At 39.6% G+C, this 20,265-nt stretch overlaps 1 protein-coding gene across 1 annotated transcript; it reads left to right on the plus strand.

The window, feature by feature from the left end:
* The first annotated feature begins 62 nt into the window (after positions 1 to 62).
* HADH (hydroxyacyl-CoA dehydrogenase) lies at positions 63 to 19,981 on the plus strand. Its single transcript, XM_072862979.1, has 8 exons — positions 63 to 225; positions 3,977 to 4,105; positions 5,503 to 5,660; positions 10,491 to 10,617; positions 13,521 to 13,610; positions 15,133 to 15,205; positions 18,312 to 18,428; positions 19,500 to 19,981. Exons 1-8 carry the CDS (start codon positions 97 to 99, stop codon positions 19,616 to 19,618), a joined length of 942 nt encoding a protein of 313 aa, XP_072719080.1. The 5' UTR covers positions 63 to 96; the 3' UTR covers positions 19,619 to 19,981.
* Positions 19,982 to 20,265: the final 284 nt, after the last annotated feature.

The following is a 20,265-nucleotide window of genomic DNA, read 5'->3' on the forward strand; positions in this document are numbered from 1 at the left end:
CCGCCCCCCGGGGCGGAGCGGGGCCCTCGCCCCGCCCGGCTGGGCCCGGCCCCGCCGCCGCCTCTCGCTCCGCGCTCCCCGCCCCGCGCCTTCGCCATGGCCTTCGCCACCCGCCACTTCGTGCGCGCCGCCTCCTCCGCCGCCGCCACGGCGGCCGCCAAGAAGCTGATCGTCAAGCATGTGACGGTCATCGGCGGCGGCCTCATGGGCGCCGGCATCGCCCAGGTGAGCGCGGCGCGGCGCGGCCCGGCCCGGCAGCGAGGCGGGGGTGAGGGGAGGCGGCGGCGCCATGGCGGCCGTTACGCGGCGCGTGCCGCGGGAGGGCCCCTTCGCCTCTCGCTGGGGCTGGGGCCGGGGCCGGGGCCGGGGCTCGCCTCGCCGCGGGCTGGTCGGATGAGGTGCGGTCGTGCCGGCGCTCGGCTCCCCCCAGGGCTGCGCTGGCAGCGGCCGCGGTTCCTGCTCTGCGGCCAGCTGGGGCCCCTTCCCGGGCTGAGGCGGCAGGGAGAAGCCCGGCTCCAGCCGCCCCGCGCTGCTGCTCCTCGCGTCCCCTTCGCTTCTCGCTTTCCGCTTAGGGTTTTTACTTAAAGCGGAGCCCAGCTGCGGTGTAGCGCCCTGCCCCGCCCCCGAGCGAGAAGGGGCGAGCGCAGGAGGGGCGAAGCCGTCGGTCTCCGCTCGCCTTCCCTTGCGGAGCGTCACGTGCGGGTGCCAGCTGCTGGCCCGGCCGTGCCAGCTCAGACGGGTCGGGTCGCCGCTCGGGTATTCGCTCGGAGTTGCACGGCGGGAGCAATATTTAAAAAAAAAGAAAACAAAACCCGAAACAAAGCTTCTCCGACTGTATTATAGTTCGTGTTCAAATTATTTCGCGCTATGCTTTTTTCAGCCTGTGCTTGTGGGAGAAGTAGCGGCTGCTCTTGCGCTGGAGGGGCGTACGCTCAGCAACGCCTGACAGTCGTGGCCCACAAACCAGCCGGACAGCCGTGCCTGCTGGAGCCTGCTGTGGGTCTCGCCCCGTGGGTCTCACCCCGTCGGCCTGCCCCGTGCGAGGCACCGTGGGGAGCTGGCGTGGGCAGCAGCCTGTTCATCGCAGCCCAAGGATGGGGGCTGCTGGGAGCGTGGAGGGACACACCCGTTCTGCCGTGTTGGCAGACTTCTGTGAATTTTGGTTTTATTGCTGCGGCGGAGGAGAAAGCGCTGCTGCGCCGCTGCTGCCCAGTTGCTCAACATCCAAACTTTTTGTTCTTTTGCTAATCCACACATCTTCAGGTCAGACAGGTAGGCAAGAACCACCAAGGTCAATGTTTTAAATTGCTTAAGGTGGTTCTTAAGACAATGTGTGGGCATTTATAAACCAGACAGTGTGTAACGATATTTGGGAAATGTTGGTCCAAGAAAGAAGCTTCTTCTGACTTGCCAAGGGAGTAGATCAAGTGACATTTTACAAGTTATTAAAGTAGAATACAGCAGCTAAAACAAACATTTAGCTGTCAGTCATTTGCAGAATTATGAATTGGTTAATATTTAAATAGGACTGATTTTCCCAGGGTTTAATCTCAGGCCTTTGGCTTTCAAGTTCATCTTTAACTTGATAGCTTGGGGACAGAAGACTGAACGGTCCTGTCAGTGATTTAAGATTTAGATATTTACTTAATTCACAGAAAGAGCCTGTTGCTCAAGATACCAGGGTAGTTCACAAACTTCACGAAGAGTAACTGGAGTATGCAGGCATCCCCACGTGGAAATTGACAGTGAGATTGGAGTTCATAAATAGCAATTCTCCATTTTAATGAATTAATGGGTTTCCTTCTCAGAACTGAAGATTTCTCACATTCCTGGCAAATCTGTAGCAGGAGGAATATGGGGGCTATTTTTTTTGCTAAGGAATTAGCTAGTTGTTTATTAACTTGCCTGGTAAAAACACTCCTCTGTACCTTGATACTAGAGCTTGAGGTTTCCACTGAAGGAACCATCAAAGAACAACTTTGAAGAAAGTTGTTCTCATGTTTGAGGAAGATGCACACTATGCAAAGGTTATAATTCTGCAGGGAAAGTGAACTGATCTGCATATTCTGTTAGACTGCACGTTTTCAGAGAGCAGCTTGTCAAGAGAAACATGTCTGTTATTTGGCAGTAGCAGGGGTTGCAGTCTTCTACCACTGTTAAGGACCAAGGATTGTTTTGCTGACCGTCTGCCTCTGATTTTATCAATGCAAAATTATCTCAAAGCAGAGATGATTGTAACACTGAGTGGGGTCTCCTCTGCACGCTATTAATAAAGCTTCTCCTCCCTTTTAGAACACTTAAGAAATTGTCTCTCCTCTTACTCATACTGTCAGGAGAAGCTAACCTCTGCTGAAATGTTTGGCTGAAAGCCAGGAGTTCATAATTTCTGATTCTGCCATGTGAACAGCACTTCTGTATGAAAAAAGCATTAATTGACTCCCTAGCACTCTTGTGTTTCTTATTTAGTATTCTTAAGATCATTGGATAGTAGAGTCTGAGCAAGCGTGTGTTTGAATTGCAAGGAGATGGTATGACCTTTTGCCATTTTTCTTTTTTCCTGTCTATGTAAATATGGTAAGAATGAGGTGGGAAAAGGGAGATGTTAATTTTTCTAGGATTTTTTGCCAACTGGTGTAATCGTAAATGGATAATCAGGGAAGCATCTCTTAAAAGTGTGCTTGGTATTGATTTTTCTTCTGAAGAGTGGAGGGTCTTGCTTTGCCATTGCAAATGATCAGCGCCAGATGAAGTGTTAGGAGTGCAAGCTTGGTTTAAATGTTTTTTATGATTCAGTTGTTTTTATGAAGTGGCCATAGTGAAAATAAAAAAAAAATAGAAAAAAGATGGATAAAGAAATGTCCAGCTGCAGACTGACACCTTGTTAAAGGTATACTGCTGCTGTCCAGAGGCAGTCTGGCATTTCTTTATTTGCTGGATTAGTGAGGCAACTTGGATGAGAATAGCACCATACTTTTCTTCAGGAGATATCTCTGTATTTTTCATTTCAGCTAGCTTTGTTGGAGTAGGTCTTCTGGGCATGGGAGAATCTTTACTCTCCAGGTGCAAGGTTAGATGTAAAGTAAAAGTTTGCAGAAGGTAAGCTAAGTTGTGTGACTTTAAAAACAGCCAGTGGAACCATGTTTTAACATCTGTTTTCCACAATTATTATATTACAACTCTGTTAGTTCAAGAATTCTGAAAATGAAGACAGGCTGTTGCTAACTAACGAGAGAAATGTAAGTTAATGAATAGTGAAGTAGCAGATAATGCGCAGCTGATTTTTAATAGGCTGTTGCAATGTGAGAAAGTGACATTATATGTTTGAAATTAATTGAATACCAACCAAAAAGACAACCCAGTAGTGCTGTCTGTAGCTGAGCCAGTGTTTGTACCAAGTGTGTAGTAAGGAGAGTTTGTGGGCCATGCAGGTCTGTACAGAGTCCTGGAGTGGCGAAGGTTTCACTGCTACTCCCAGCTCTGCTCTCACCTTCCTGTTGTTGCAGGGACATGCTCACGGCCTCACAGCAGAGTTGTGTTACGCTGCGTCCCAGGAACACAGGGTTAGCCATCCCTTGTGCCACCCATGCACCCTGCCAGCATTCCAGTTTTGGTCTTCATAGCCCTTCTTCCTGACAAGATCCAAGGATCACTTGCTGTTTCATGACAGCTTTTTGTTCTCTAGCCATAGCCACAGGATTCAGCTGCCTCCAGGCACAGGTAGCATTCTGCAGACAGCTTGGGGGAAAAATGGGTTTCTTTTTCCTTTTCTCTCAAGTTGTTTGACACCTTTATCCCTTCCCCTGCGCCCCAACTGTGTGCAGGTTTTTATGATTTTTCTAGTAAAGTGCATAAGTCTTGAATCAATGTTCGTTAGCTCTCTTTTGCCTAATTCATTGCGTAGTGTATTGTCTGGCCCAACACGAATCAATATGGTTCGTTGTTTTATGATACTGATGTTGAATCTTTTTTTTAACAGGTTGCAGCAGCCAGTGGTCACACTGTGGTGTTAGTAGACCAGTCAGATGAAATCCTTAAAAAGTCTACAAAAGGAATTGAAGAGAGTTTGAAGAGAGTGACAAAGAAGAAATTTGCGGATAAGCCTGAGGTTGACATCATCTTCTTTATACCTCTAGGAAAACTTAGGAGAATAAAACTATCATACTGAAGTTCTGATATTGTGTACAGTTATGTATTATAGAGCATGTTAATATATGGCTTAAAAAGAAAACTTTTTCCAGTGTGCTGAAGAACTTGGATTTTTTTTTTTTTTTTTTTTGATTCAGGGAGGTTGGAAGATGTCTTACCTTATTTTCTTTCCTTTGTAGACTGCAGCCTTGAGATAAAGATTTAAAACAACTTGGTGACCTTTTAAAACAGATGCTAAATGTGAAATGGTGCCAAATTATTAATCTCAGTTTACTAGCAAGCTATCTTTGAGTGCTTACCTGGGAATGCACCAATATTGTCCAAAAGCCAATAGTCACAAAATAGTCTTAATATCTTTGTAAGGACTTTTTTTTTTTTTTTTTTTTTAAGACTTGGGCACAGGATTACTGCAAAGGAAATTAAAGTGCAAGTTTAACTACCCTGAAGTAACATGAATTAGATGTATAAGACACTTTGCATTTACATTACTGAGTAATACATACAGCAAGTCGCTGTGATGCAGTTGATGCATCTAAATTTATATCCTAAGTATCCTAAGGGTTATTTGTTGCTATGCCTGTTTCTCTAAGTTCCACAGCAGATTAAATTATTCTTTTGATACATATTAACATATATAATATATACTGGTATTGATGATTACCAGCATGAATGATGCAGCAGACAAAGGAAATGAAAAAGGGCTTGTTTGCATGAGGGAGTACAGAAGAAAAATTATGGTAATACCAGGATAACCAGAGCAATATAATTTCCCGTACATAATTATGGGGAGTCTTTTAATCCAAAAGGCAATTGTTTACATGATGCTTGTACTTCATATATGACATTACATTCTAGCATGCAGGCATGTTTTTACTTGTACTATGTCTCTATTTACCATTGGTTCAAAGTCTTGCAGTTCTGTTGATTTCTCTCCTCATGAACTATGTCAGTGATTGGCAGATTTACTAGTCAGGAAACAGAATAGTTTTTCCCCACATTTGCACTGAAACTGTAGTGAGTGTAGGCCATTTCATTTCCTGAAGTATTCATGAACAAGCACGTATCTGTTCATAGGAGTGAAACCAGTTATGCTGAAGGTTGGACTGCAGCAAATAGTCTTCCTAAAAGAATGAATTCAAAGATCTCCTATTTGCTTCAAAGCAGGTTTAATTGACTTGGAAAATTTTGTCAGTGAAAGCATTGTATCTGTATATACTTGGAACTTTCTCACTGATTTGGAAATGTGGCAGACTGTCTGAATTTTTGAGGGCTCAAAAACACTTCAGAGCACATAAGGGGATTTTCTTGTAAAAATAAATTGTAAATAGACATTGCAACTTCTTGGAAATGTTTCAGGCTGGTGCGGAGTTCATTGAGAAGACCTTAAAGAACCTCACAACAAGCACAGATGCAGTAGCAGTGGTCCACAGCACGGATCTGGTGATAGAAGCCATTGTGGAGAACCAGGAAGTTAAAAATGAACTCTTCAAGAGGCTGGATAAGTTTGCTCCAGAGTAAGTTTGCTCCAGAATACTGGATCAATACAGTATTTTTCCTGTTACGTTTTGAAACTTAGACCTTTGTATCTTCTGTTTTTATTCTTACACCGTTAGTTCTGCATTGTCTTAGCTGCTTTTTTTAAAAACAGGAGTTTTTCTCCCTTAGACTAACTCCAGACTGTCACGTGGTATGGAATAGTTGTTGTGCCAGGTGCATATGCTACAAACACTTTCAGGTGTATTCAGCCAGGTGTATTTACTTGTTGCATTGCTTCATTTGATGTGCTTCCGGGTATGTTTAGTCACAAGGTTTGTCCATCTACTCAGCAAGGTCAAATCCAAATGCAAACGCATAACAGTAGAATAAGCTTGTCCTGGTCCACAAGGTATGGTTAACATATGTGTTCCCATATTTAAATAGAGAATTGGGATGATAAAATACTTGTTTTCAGTGTGCCTAGCATGAACAAGTTTTACGAAGTCTCAGCCTCTTAGCTGTAAGTCATACTCAGCTCACTAGTGACTTAAGTGAACTCAGTTTACTTTGTATTAGAAGAGTTTGGAGATAGCTCATTGCTGGTTATTGTGTGTGAGGTAAAAGTACATAATTTCTTACTGTGCACTCACTCAGTTACTTACAGTCCTTGGAACTTTCTTTGAACTATATTTGATAACTGTTGGAAATTACTTTTGAGTTACATCCAAACACAAAAATGCTGTTAAGCGAGCGTGCAGTCTCAGAAGCTTGATCCTTGTAATGGATGACTCAGGATCACAAGACCTTGACTGCTTGCAGGTTGAGGTTTTAACTAGTACAGCTAAATCTGGGGGTATTGGCTAAGAGGTATTCTAGACTGTCTAACTAAAGAACTAGGCAAGCTGCGGTTTGAATATCACTTCAAGGGAGAAAAGATGTTATCATTAGTTGGCTTCAGCCTGGGGAGATTTCCAGGCTGTCTCATATGGTCGGTAATCAAAATTACCTGGTACTTCTGAAAACAATAAATGATCACAAACAGCAGTGCACTGAACACGGGGTAGCTTGCTGTTACCCTTCATCTGACAGACAAAAGTAAGTAGGTGCCTTCGGCAATTATCAGGATACCTTGTCATGATTAGATTGTACTTATTTTGTGAAAACAGACCATTGGTTGCCTGAGTCTTTGTTCATATTCAGCAGAGAAAGCTAATGAGCAAATTAGAATGTACTAAATGGCAAACTGTCTAGAACCAGTCAGCAAGGAAAAGTGGGCACAGGGACTTGGAGCCTCATTTAATAATAAGTATATTTGGAACACCTGAGGCTGTTTTTCGTAAGACTGAGCTGTTTATAAGCATAGCTGCCTTAAAACATAAAATTTTACATTACAGAGTGTTAAAAGATATTGGGAGTTGTTCAGATATGCTCCTTCCTGTGGCAAAAGGCATGATTTTGCAAGGTTGGGAAAAATAACATTAGACAAGAAGCCTTCCTTTTTAAGAGAAATGATGGTAAACATACAGATACCTTACATGTAGGATAAAGAAAAGGGAAGTGAATGGTGAAGAATATGGGTTGCAGTGTAGAAAGTCTAGGTAAAAAGAAATAAAAGCTAGTAAAATAGTGAAACTTAGTACCCAAGTGTTTAAAATATTAGCTATTAGATACAAATGGTAATTTGTAATTATGTGAGGAATATAGAGTAGCAGATCATGTGAGCAGTGTGGGGGAAGGCAGAAATGTCTAGTGAGTGTTCTTCTGTATGTAGAAGGAAGCAGTAGGCTTTATTCATTCTGCACGGCACTGCGGTGGAATGGAAAGCTCTCCCTGTCAGTGCAGGCATCCTACAGCCTTCGCTAAGATTCAACGTTTCAAAATTTCTAAAACTAGTATGTGGACTAACTAGTGGGGGTGGTGGACTTGTGGTTGATTGGTAATGAAGACAAGATTTGTTTAAAGATAGCTTTGAGTCTCTGGGGAAGCTTTGCTTCTGTGGGGCCCTGGGCATTAATGGCACTGTGGAGTGTATGTCGTAGGCAGAGATCATGAAAGACCAGGCTTCTGAGGAGGGAGGACTTGTCTGAATTCAAATCTCGGGACTTACCGCAGGGGTAGCTGATCGAAACGTAAGGGGCTGTGTATTACAGTTGCTCAGACCAGATGATGAACTATGCCTTTGGAACACAAGCTGTGTGAAACCTTGCATTTTTCTTCTTTTGTACTGTATCTCATGTCTCATGTCTTTCCTCAGCTGCAACAGCTACATGTTCATCTCCCATTTTTGCACTATGATGATCTTTCCAAAGAAGATAAGTCTGGGGACAGCACAAAACCAACATGTTACATTAAAAAATCAAAACAGCTTATTTCCTCTTCCTTTTTCTCTGTAAAATAACTATAATTTCTCTGAAAGTGGATCTATAAATGGAGGGGGGTGAGAAAGCTATTCTTTATTGAGAAAAGTTTTATTTGGGTGTGGGGAGTGAATTTCTCTTAAGTTTTCAGAGAAAATGTAATGAGCCAGGAGAGTTTGGCAACCCCAGAGAGCATTGGGGTATTCCTCATCTGGATAACTGTCCAGGTGAAACAGTGACTGCTGTTTCTTGGATGCCATCAGTCTGAGTGCGTACTGGTTTATATTCTTAGAGCTTTGCAAAATTGCTTGTGTATGTTATATTCCTCTCGGTGTTACACTCACCCTCCTAATACAGTAATTGTTACTGTGTTACATGGTCATCATCTTCAGAGCAGGCGATAAAGCATTGCTACCCACTCTTCAGTTCTGTTTTCCTTTTCCTGAGTTGGGTTAGTCTCACGTTTCCATTTTGAAAAGGTCAGGCTAGGGTTTTTGTAGAATATCCCCACGTTCTTTGTGTCTTTTAGGCCTTGAAACACTGCAGCACTTTTCCAAACAGGATCATGATGAACATGACAAAAGAATTTTTGGGTATCCACTTGAAGAGCTCTTGCCTTCTGTTTGTTTCTGGGTGGTGAGAATGCCCATCAACATCTTAGTCTAGGATTTATCTTTAGATGTGGAAACTCAGCTAGGAACTGGCCAGTGGTTTTCAACTGTTTGCTGTGTTAGAATCAGTGTGTTATAAAACTGTTACAAAAGAAGTGTTGTTCGGTGCTCACTGCATAACGGAGCTGGACTGCAAGAGTCCGTTTTATTGAAATGGTATGTTTCTCTGGTGTTGGACTCTGTTTTTAATGTCTTCCCATGACCCAGTAGATGGCATCAAGAGAAAGCAATCCGGGGCCTGGAAAAGCATCGCCAGGGCTTCACTAGTACTGTTGCTTTCAAAAGCCTTCCAACTCTGCTGTCACCTGAAGCGTGGATTATGTAATTCTAAGTCACAGAGGCATGTAAATTCTGTTTTAAACTCAGTTGAAAACAATTGGTCGGTCAGAGCAGAAAGTGTAAATAAAATGCCCTTGTACACAATAGAAATTTAATGCTTTCATTCCCAAGGCTTTATGTTGTGTGAGGCTACAGTATTCACCCGCAAAAGTGATGCTGAGGTAAAATCTCTTACTTTAAGTGAACCCAGATATAAACCTAGCATCTCACAAATCAATGTGCTTAATTTTTATATGAATATTTGAATTCTTTGTATACAGTGGCACATTTGCAGTGAAGATGAGTGTCTTTTGGATACATTGACCTTGCAAGGTCAAAACTATGAAATGTAGAATACTTTTTTTAGTATCCCACCTCAGAACAATATAAGGCCCACTTTATGGTGGGGAAATAACAAAATAATATTTGTAAGAAGTGTAAGCAGGAATTTTCAGGATTTTTTATTTCCTTCTCCATAACAAATTCTCAAAAACTGAGAAAATGTAATAAAAAATGGAAAGCAGTGTGGGGTTTTTTTATCCCCAAATGTTTTCTTTTAATGCCACTATAAGATGTCCCCACAACTTGGACATAACTTTTCTGAAAGCTCTGTTGTGAAGCTCAATTATATCTTGGTGAAATGTAAACAAAATACCAATATAGATTAACATTTGATGAGTCCAGTAGGATAACTTTTTGAAAGGTCAGTAGGATACAGCCCAGAATGGAAGGTAGGGTTTCATCTCTAATTTAGTTTCTGATTTTTGTGGTTTGAAGAAAAAGCCGTTTCTGTAAGTTTTCAGTGTGATGTCAATATAGCAGGGCTGTTGAGGTTCTGAGAGATTTCTGGGGGGGAAAAAAAAAAACAACCCACAAAAAAACCCCCAAACTATTATAAATTGCAATTAGTGAATATGGTTATTGTCTGGAAAAAGACTTCATATGTGTCTTAAAATTCTTGTGATTTTGTGTATCCTTTGCAGTGTCCTATGCATGGCAGTTTTTATCTTTTCTCTGTTTTTTTTTCCATCAGCTCTTTCCTCTGGTGGTACATTTGCTCATCACGTCTACCATTGATCATTATTTTAAAAAAAAATAGATTCCAAATTTTTCTTAAGGCTCCAAAGTGCACTTTTGACACGCAAATGATTTGGTTTCTGTAGATGTGTAAATGATTAACAATAGAAAATACCATTAGGTTTCCAGTATTGCTGAAGAAATTACCTGGAAGAGATTTGGGGAGTTAACAAAAATTTTCTACTTACGGTCTTTTTTTCCATCACCTAATATAAGTATTCAGCATACTTACTTGGGAGTCAGAAACTCACACAGCCCTTCCAGTGGTTATTTCATCATTGCTGTACTTACACCTCAGCAAAAGGACCGTAATAATCTGTAGGGATATTTCTGAGAATTCTGTGGATGGTTAGCCAATGGATGTCTATTTATGTTTACTGTACCAATCTCCTACTGTCAGAAAAATAGCTATCATTTATGCAATCCATATGTTTCTTTTTACCAGGCATACGATATTTGCAAGCAACACTTCATCCTTGCAAATCACGCAGCTGGCTAACTCAACCACCAGGCAGGACCGATTTGGTGGTCTCCATTTCTTCAATCCTGTGCCTATGATGAAGCTTGTGGAGGTAAGTGTTTTATAACATCATCATAATAACCACTGTAGCAGAGCAATACAATTATCATCACTAAGAATTCAGTTAGATGAAAGAGTAGATCTCAGTTTGCAGCTCTTCTGATGGGGAATAAGCTAACTCTACTGATAAGTGGGTGGTGCAGTCTCTGTTGAGGGGCAGGTTGAACACAGAGGTAACTCCTTCAGTCTCAAAGCTCCGAAGTTCTCCACTGAACTGCCAACAGAGGTGCCGTTTATAGCGATCATTTCAGGCACACAGGCAAGCTGATTAATAAGAACTACTGACAGCTTAAACAAAATCATCCGATGACTGACAGAGGAATTTGGTTGCTACTAGTGTAGAAATCTATAGAAAGTGATGTGCAGATAAAATCATACTGCCTTGTGACTTTTGAAACAAAGTCAGTTATGTTTGTTTCAGTGTTCCAGATGATTTGTCTGGAAGTATTACAATATTTCCCAACCTTTAAGGAAGTGTAAAAAGAAGTTTTTACATAACTTTTCAGGCACCTTTTCTAAACATACTGTTTTAGGCTACATCATGCAATTTCTAATATACTGCAATGCAGCACAGAATAAGAAATAATCCGATATTAGAGTTTATCTGAGCCTCCAAAGTAAAGATCACATTGCAGAAAAACTGACAGGTGTCTCTTCTGCTTTTTCTCACCTTCCCCTGTTATGGCTGACCTAGAACTTAGAAACTCTTGAGTAAGTGAAAATAAACTTTGCATTTTGGCTGCTCTGCCCCAAAGTCTCATGTACTTTGTGCCCTTAAATGCTGTAAGTCTTTTCCCTCTGTCTCATGAGTGATTAGTTCTAGTATTGCTTTGGTGACAAGCACTTCAAATATGTTCTGCCTGCCTTTTGAACTCCTGAGATTCACTTTATTATATTTTTTGCTTGTTTCCCATTAAAATACCTATTATGCAGTTACTTGCTCTGTGTCTTTGAATGTATTATTCTCTTCCTCCCTCTTTTGAAATGTTTGAACCTTTTGGCTGAAATGAACAAATTTGATTCAGAGTATGGTTGTCTGACGAGGGCTTGGACACTTGCAAATTCTCTCTCACTAACTTCTGTATCCATGTGGATTTTTTTTTTTTTTAGTTCAATATTGCATCCTGTATATTGTGACTAAATGCTCTGGGGAAATGTTGTAAGAAGAAAAGGAAGGAATTTTGTAGGTTTTGTTGGAGATAACAGAAATCTTTAGCATAATTCCTTAGGCTAACATACGTTTTATTGATTTCTGTGCTATGAACTACTTGTTGGCAGTAATTTATGTCTATGGATTAAATGTTCTATGCCTTGTCTCAAGCCTAAAACAAATGATAGTCTTTAGAAATCTACACTAAGCCTCTGTGAGGTTTGAAAAATACAGAAGATATCTATCCTAATTTGTAAAAGACAAAACAAAGTGATCCCTGTATGACTGCTATAGTCAGTCTTTATAATTAGTGGTTTTTTTCACCTGAGTTATGAATGTCCTGGCCCAGAGTCGCTCCAGTTGATGAGTAGTATTTGAAGAACTTTAAAGCACAGAAGCTGTGCTTTTAGTGACTTGATCTTGAAAGGCACCAATATTAGTAAATAAACACACATTTTAAGGCTTTGCTTTTGTTTCAGATCTACTGCTGTAAATCAGGATTGGCATTGACAAACACTGTAAAACAACATTTTCTATATAAAACAGATGTTTCAGTTTGACATAATAGGGGGAAAATCAAGAGAATCACCCACACTATAAAAGATATAACTGAAATTGCCAGTCATCTGTCATGGAAGCTGTCTTTCATGGGTCACAAGTCTGCAGTGCCTTTGAGTCTTATCTGCTATTTTCATAGACTGTTGGTCTCATGCTCAGGAGTGCATAGGTTTGAGGGGATTTCTTTCTCTAATGATCCAAAAGACTAGTGCTAATGTTTCAAAATTCCAAAGTGTATATTACAAATTCATTCTTGAAACTTGCAGTCTTATGTATCTCAGATATTTTTATCTAATGTCTAAGTAAAAGAATACTATTTTTTCTGCTGAGAAACAAGCCTTTTCCTCAGTCCTAACTGTTTTTTTGTGTTGACCTTACATCAGTCATTAGGACGGGGGGAAATCTCTGTGTAACTTAATTGTATGAACAAGGAGATCAGCCTTAACTGCTTATGCATAGCATTTTTCAGTTACTGCACATGGAGGTCAGTTTCAACACAACTATCATAATCAGTTCAGCTTCTGCAAGTCTTTTTTTTCTTTTCTTTCTTTTTTTGTGTGTGTGGGGGTAGGTCTCTATTAAATGACTTAATCCATCCTAACTCCAGTGAAGTATAGAAAATACTACATGTGACAAAAGACTCAGTTGTGAAGAAAATCAACATGGAAACCTACTACTCAAAAGCTAAGAGGCTGTCACATTATTTGAAAGATAAATTTAAAATTTTCTTTAGAATTAAGTGTCTGTGTCGTGTTTACATTGGGCACAGAGTAGATGTTATAACTCTTTATATCGGGAACTATGTCTGTTAATATGGTTCCCTAGATTGATGCCATCATGTTTCCTAAGGCAACAGAGACTATGTAGCTTTTAAAGTTGTCCTGTTATACTATAATCTCTAAATGGGATTCCAAAGGATGGTCCCTTTTACCATCCATACTGGCTGAGTGGGAAAGTATCTTAAAGAAACACGTAATTTCAAAATGTGCAAAATGCTGTATCTATCTTTAAAATACATTTCTCTGTCTGTTACATATATATCCACTGAAACTGGTTTTTGTAAAACAAATGTTTTGTGAATTTCTGGATAGTGTTCTGGATTACAGTTTAATCATTGCTGTACTGGGAAGCGAGAGGGATTCTGCTCATAAATGTGCTTACGCTCTCCCCATCTTCCCTCTGCCCAGGTCATCAAGACTCCAATGACCAGCCAAAAGACTTTTGAATCGCTTGTGGATTTCAGTAAAGCAGTAGGAAAGAGTCCTGTCAGTTGTAAGGTGAGTACATTTTAATTGTATACGGTTCAGAAGGTCTGTTCTTGAAAACTGTTAATTTTAAGGTGGTAGATTTTAGTAGATGTAAGAGCACTTCAAGAATTTCCAGGCTGCTTTTTGTCCAGTTTCTCTTCCCTATTAAAAGCATTTTAATAAAGAAAATGCCCACATTTACAACAAATTCTGCAAAGCAGGGTGACTCTAGACATCTTGTGAGAAGCAGCAAAACTCACAAGTATCAGGGTTTACAGTTTTTGGTTTTTCTTTTCCAGTCCTGCAGAAGCCTTGACTGGAGAGCTTAAGCAGGAGCTCATCTATAGCCATGCTAGAGACAAGACTGCTACCTCTTGCACTGTGAGGCAGTTGGATGGATCCTCCATGGTGTGTGCTCATTGCAAGTTTTTCTTAAGACTGCAGTAACTAGACCCATATTAATCTTCATTGCTTTGCAGCTTTGGTTTTTTTTCTCTAGAGGACACCCTACTTCCGAAGCACACTTTTTCCAACTCCATTAAGTTGTGGTCTGGGTAGCTTTATGCAAGCTACTGCCTTGAGTTTCACAGCCCCCAGGAGACATTTGGTCATAAAAAGAAGGGCCTGCAATCCGGTAGTTACCAGTAATTCAGTGTCTGGATGCTGGACTCTAATTCTGGCTGTACTGCTAAATTGCTCTGTGGCCTTAGTTGACTTTTCCTGTTTCTGTCACAGTTTTGCAGTATGTAATGTGCAGAATATCTGATGAATTATTGTTTATAAATTAGCTTGGGTAGAGGGTAATGCAGTCTCCATATCTGAACTTTTTTTTTTTCTAAAGTTCCTGTTTGTAGAAGGAAAGTTGCTTGGAATTCTCTGGATTAAATATTGAGATAAAATGGAATGAACAATAAACATCTGAAACAGTAGTAGTATACAAAATAATACTATATTTGCAAAGTTCTTTCTCTTTTCTTTGTATTTTTTATTTTGATTAAAGTTTGTGTAGAAGAAGTTCTGTATCAGTTTGTTACCTTCTTCTGACAGCGTGTATCTTAATCTTTTCATTGGTAGCATTGGTGTTTGCTATTGAAGTGATCCTAAATTTCAAAAGCATGGCTTACCGGTGAGCAATGGGGGAAAAGTACACTATTTAGCCAGGAGTGTTTCTAGTAGTGAACGCAGAAAAAAACCTGTTAGGGAAGAACTGCTCCTCTCGTATCCTTCAGGAAATTGTATCAGCAGAATTTTGCTAAAGAAAAGGCATTTGCCAACTGACCACTTTAAGTTGTTTTAAGATTAATTGAGTTGGGCTTGTAGTAGTCTTACTGTTCTCAGTCATGATAAATGTTTATGTGCCATTCCTTGTTTGCGAAATTCATCTTTTGTGTTTTACTGAGCAGATAAATCATATGAAAAATACAGTTTAGAAAGTACCAGAAATTGATGATTCAATAAGTGTCTTCATCCACTTTTTTAATTTGTCGTGTAGCATTTGAGTGTAGTACTGGTAAAGAATGTTTATTTACAATCCCTTTTTTTCTTTTCATAGGATACTCCAGGGTTTATTGTAAACCGTCTCTTGGTGCCATATATGATGGAAGCTGTTCGACTTTTTGAGAGAGGTACTTGTTGGGATATTGACTTCAGGGAATGTTGACATGTAACACTGCTAAATGTTATATCCTTGCAGAAAAGCCTTGGGATTCCCTCAAAACTTCCAGACCTCAAAGGCTGGAAGTGAATAGTGAACATCAAATATGAGCCAATATGTGTAGCTGGAAAGACCCTTGTCTTCACTTTGAAATGTCAGTGTATGCAGAGTCGTAAGGTACTCATTATTTGTGTGGGAAATTTCTGGTGGTGGAAAATGTTTCTGGTTTGGAGATGACAAGGTGAATGTAGTGCCATTGTAAAAATATCCTCTGCCAACTGATCAGGAACCTCCCTCTCTGCATCCCAAGAGACATTAATGAAAGTGGTTGAAAATCCCATAGTGGGACCATTAGCAAAGTTCTCCTGAGTTCACTTATATTGGGCTTGTGAAATAAAACACCAGGTGAGGTGAGTACTATAATACTCAGTGTCACACTACAGTACTGGCATACAAGTGATTTGGGCTCAACTATTGCCCCACAAAACCTCCTGTTCCCTTCTATGTCCTTTTTTAGACATAGGTTCTTTAGGAACTCCTGTCTCACTGCTGGTCTCTTTTACGTTAATACTGAGGGTAGGTAGAAATAATCACGAATCTCCAAAGAACCACTAAATTTTTCAAAACATTGATAATTGTTTTGAAAAGGAAACAAGCCAATAATGTAGTGGATAAGGAGGAAATTATGAAGTATAATTGCTTTTATTTCAAGTGCTCTGCTCATAGCTGCGTGCTACTAAGAATGTCATTTGAAACATTTTGTTTTTGAAATCACTGCTTTTTTACAGATGAAAGCGCTCCATTATCAGGATTCTACCAAATATGTTTTAAATATTAAAAATCTCTTTTATAGCACATGGAAGGGATGGTTTGATCTCCAGAAAAAAATATAAACCAACACTACTTGTTTATCCATCAACAGATGTACCTAATTACATCTCAAAGGGAGAAAAGAGCAAATTTAGTGACTTGAAAGGCAAAGGCATGGATGCGAGGGGGCGTTATTCTCTTAGAAAAAGTCACAATTTTAAATAAAGTGTATGGGTGTTCCAGTGTGTGTAAAAGGGGTGCCTTTAAGTGACATGTATCATTATGCATATTTCAGGAGACAATAGAACTTTAATTAAATGTAGAAGAAAACAGTCACTGAGATTGTATGTTAAAATTGACTGTTCTCTGCCTAAGCAAAACAATATTTTGATTTCATCTTTATTCTGTTTGTATTTTTGTATCATACTGTTCAAAAGTATATTTCCAAACTTGTTAAAGTTCATTCATGAATTTTTAACTCTAATGAAATCTATTTAAAAAGCTGGTTAATGTTTTGAAAAGCCTGATGGCTGTCTTCTAATTCATATTTTCCATTGAATCAGGTTAAATCTTTATCATATCCTTTGCGTTAATTCTCAGAGTAGACACTTGAGCCAGATTGTCATCCACATTAGTATGAAATTTGGGTCTCTTTCCTGGCAACCCCAAGCACTGAAATACCATTTTATTGGATCAGTCCTTGAGTCTTTATTTACACAAAGTCTTCTTGGGTTAAATGTGCACTTTTGCTTAGGCACAATACCTTTAGTATATGAACAGTGATTTAAACAGTGGGCATATTATAAATATTAATGTGTGGTGGTCTGTACTGCCCTATTCCTAGTGGAAAACCAAAAAAAGCAGTCAGTCAAGTTTCTGTGGAATTCTGCTTTATACTGAGAGACTAGTATGAACTAGGGGTACAACCTGTGTTTGCCCTTTTACTAATTTTAATTGTATTGTAATGCAACTGTATACTGTCAGGTGGCCAAGTCCCAAGTTTGACAAAGAAAGTGGGACAAATCTGTTGATAGAAGTATGTACATCTGCATCAACTTCAGATGAGTTGAGGATTTATGTGTGTTTGAATTTGGGGAACTGAAATTATGTTAGAATTAAGTAAGGCTAATTTTCCCAGTTTCTCAGAAAAAAAAAAAAATTGTCATCTTTAAAGGGTAAAAGGAGATATATAAAACTTGTTACTTCATACAGAACTTTCACTGAAGTTGTTGCCTTTACAAGAGATTTTGAAAATTTATTTCTAAGATGCTCTGATCTTAGGTGCATAAGTTGCATAGGCTATGCCTGCCAAGCTTTTGGACACCCTGAATGCCTGTACACATCGAGCATGGAGGTTATTTAACAAGTACCTCTGGGGTTTGTTTAACTTCGTCCTTTTTATAGGATCTGCAAAGAAGTGCACTGCCTTTATCAAAATATGTATTAGAAATAAGCAGTAGAGGTGCATCTGCTTTCATGACAGTATAAAATATGCATTCCCAGCAAAAGAATGAGGTGAATATTAACTGTGACAACGTGGCAGTGCAGGATTTGTACTTTTATAGGCACAGACTGAAGTAGAAGTAACAGATTTCTGATAATTTTGATTATTTTTTTAAAAATAATTTTGGAATTCACAAATTTAACTACACCTGCACAGTCTCTTCAGGTCACTCCTATCTGCCATCTCTGGGGCTGACGGATATCTTCCGGTGAAAGCTGCTGTAACTAAGCATGTTACTCAGCTGCTACTGCTCCCTCCCGCCATGCCTGCCTTGTCCATCAGCTGGATATCACTTGCCTTCTGGCTGTTGTAGAGTAAGGGTAGCTCTGTCCTGCACATCATTCAAAAGCTGCTGCTGATCTCATGAAGCTGAAATTGAGATCTTTCCTTATTTACACTATTCAGCTGCCTCTAAAAGAAGCTCTTGATTCTTCATAGTGACCAATTCTTCCTCTAGTCTTTCTGACAGGTTGAGCACAGTAGCTGTGGCTCCATCAATAGTGTAGGGATCTATATTGATATGCAAGAGGAAGCTAAAAAATGGAAAGCAGGCCTGCAGGGCTTTTTTTTTTTTTTTTGTGAGAGATTCACCTTTATACTCCAGCTTGTGGATGCTGACTCCAGTGTTTGTGGTTCTGAAACGTGCAGAGATTTCTGTGAAGAGCTGCACCAGGGTGAAATAACACCCTGTTAATTATTTATAAGTGGTGCCAAGTAGATGTGGAATCTTCTCTGTTCATCAAACTGTCAATCTTTTCTCTAGGAGATGCATCAAAGGAAGATATTGATGTTGCTATGAAGCTTGGGGCTGGCTATCCCATGGGTCCATTTGAACTGCTGGACTACGTTGGGTTGGATACCAGTAAATACATTATAGATGGTACTGCATGCTTATTTTCTTCTGTTTTTCCCCTTTTTAGCTAAATAGTAGATGAATGTTCTAATAAAAATCTGACTCTTAATTAGTTTAAACTGAATGTTTGTGGCATAGCCTTTTAACTGTTGAGGGGAAAGGAATGAGAATTCAGCTCAGAATGCTGTGTGAGTACAGCATTTGTGGTGTATGCCTGTCCCCATGCACACAGGGACAGAACAGTGGTGGTTTTGCTGACTTCATCAAGTTCCAGTGGAAAATAATAGTAATATTAGTGGAACTTTATAATGAAAAAGAATCAGTGGGAAGAGACACATGTACTGGAGGTAAGAAATTCTGATGAAAAGCAACAAATGTTGAGACTCCCTATCCTATTTCTGCCAGCCATGTTTTCATTCTCAATTAATAGGAAACCCAGTAAATACCTTAAAAGATGTAAGTATACTATCTCCCTTTCACTTCAGTTGATAAGTGGATGAATGTCAGTACAATAAACAAAAAAAGACATAATTGCTGACGGCTTGTTGATGGTGGTTGTATTATTTTGAATGAGCAGCTGTCCTGGTTTTGGCTGGGATAGAGTTAAATATTCTCCGAGGCAGAATGTCACTTTCAAAATGACATCTTCGATGAAACCACTTTTGCTTTTAGCCAGTACTGTGGAGTAGTGTTATATTGTTCTGTCTGACCATGTCTTTCGCAGATATAAATTCAACTTGGAATTTCTTTCCACTTGAATTTCGTTTCAGCATAGCCTTTGTTTTATTTCCTTATACTTAAATGCATTTTAAAAGTTCTCTTTAGTTTTTTTTAAAGTATTAAAAATGCTCAGTCGTGGAGATTATAAGGTGTTCAGAGTAGACTATGCTTAAAGTCCAATTGCTAGATTTGCTCATAATCATCAATACTGATCTGTGCTTTATGAAGCTGTATTGAAGGGTCTCAGAGAGTCTAGAATAAGTTCCAAACCTGCAGTTTTCTGACCTCTTAATATTTTTCTAAGGAGATGCAGATCTCAATTACCTTTGCATATGAACAGAACTGTTACTAATTCATCCACTTCTTTTCTTCCACCAGGATGGCACTCATTAGAGCCCAACAATCCTCTTTTTGCACCCAGCCCACTCCTGAATAAACTGGTAGAAGAGAAGAAGCTGGGTAAGAAGACTGGAGAAGGATTTTACAAATACAAATGAACTCCAAACCTCGAGAGGTGTTAAACTATCTGTGTATGCTATTCAGCATTGCCGTATTACAGGTGAATTCTGTTTAAACCTCCCCAAGGATGGCACAAGCTGCATTTAGAACATAACCCACCTCTGAACTGAGTGATTGCACTAGTTAACTACTTCTCTGCTGAAAGCTTGATTTGGTAGATTATTTTTTTCTTGTAATTCTGAAAAGCTTTATATGTACAGTGCCTTCATGCAGAAGTTGATTTTTCAGGTGCAGGACGGAATGACAAGTGAATTTATGTATTTGAAACATTATTATATTAACGGGAAAAATCCTAAAAATAACCGCACTTTCTTAAAAATAAAATTTTCAACAATTCTGTATTGAATGTCATGGCTTGCAGTTGATGTACTTGGTTGTTAGTCCACTGGGTGGCAGTCTCTTTTCACACTGGCAAATGTAGCAATGGAAAGGCAGTAAGTTGTTTTGTTAGGATTTTTCTTAAATGCAATGCTAATCTGTAGGTGTAAATTACAGTGCCTTGAACAATAATTTTTTGAATGTCATACTGTTTAAAAATAAAAATAAAAATCCTGCAATAGCAGGCTGTCACCTGGACAGAAGGTTCCCAATACAGCATTTAAAAGCAGAACTCATTATTTCTGTT

Source organism: Ciconia boyciana, chromosome 5, assembly GCF_034638445.1.
Source record: "Ciconia boyciana chromosome 5, ASM3463844v1, whole genome shotgun sequence".
NCBI lineage: Eukaryota > Metazoa > Chordata > Aves > Ciconiiformes > Ciconiidae > Ciconia > Ciconia boyciana.

Bases quoted from the DNA above. Each gene is read 5' to 3' on its own strand.
- HADH (XM_072862979.1), top strand. From the start codon at position 97: ATGGCCTTCGCCACCCGCCACTTCGTGCGCGCCGCCTCCTCCGCCGCC. The intron at 4,106-5,502 runs GTTGACATCATC...GAAATGTTTCAG, and splicing joins AATTTGCGGATAAGCCTGAG to GCTGGTGCGGAGTTCATTGA. The intron at 13,611-15,132 runs GTGAGTACATTT...TTCTTTTCATAG, and splicing joins AGAGTCCTGTCAGTTGTAAG to GATACTCCAGGGTTTATTGT.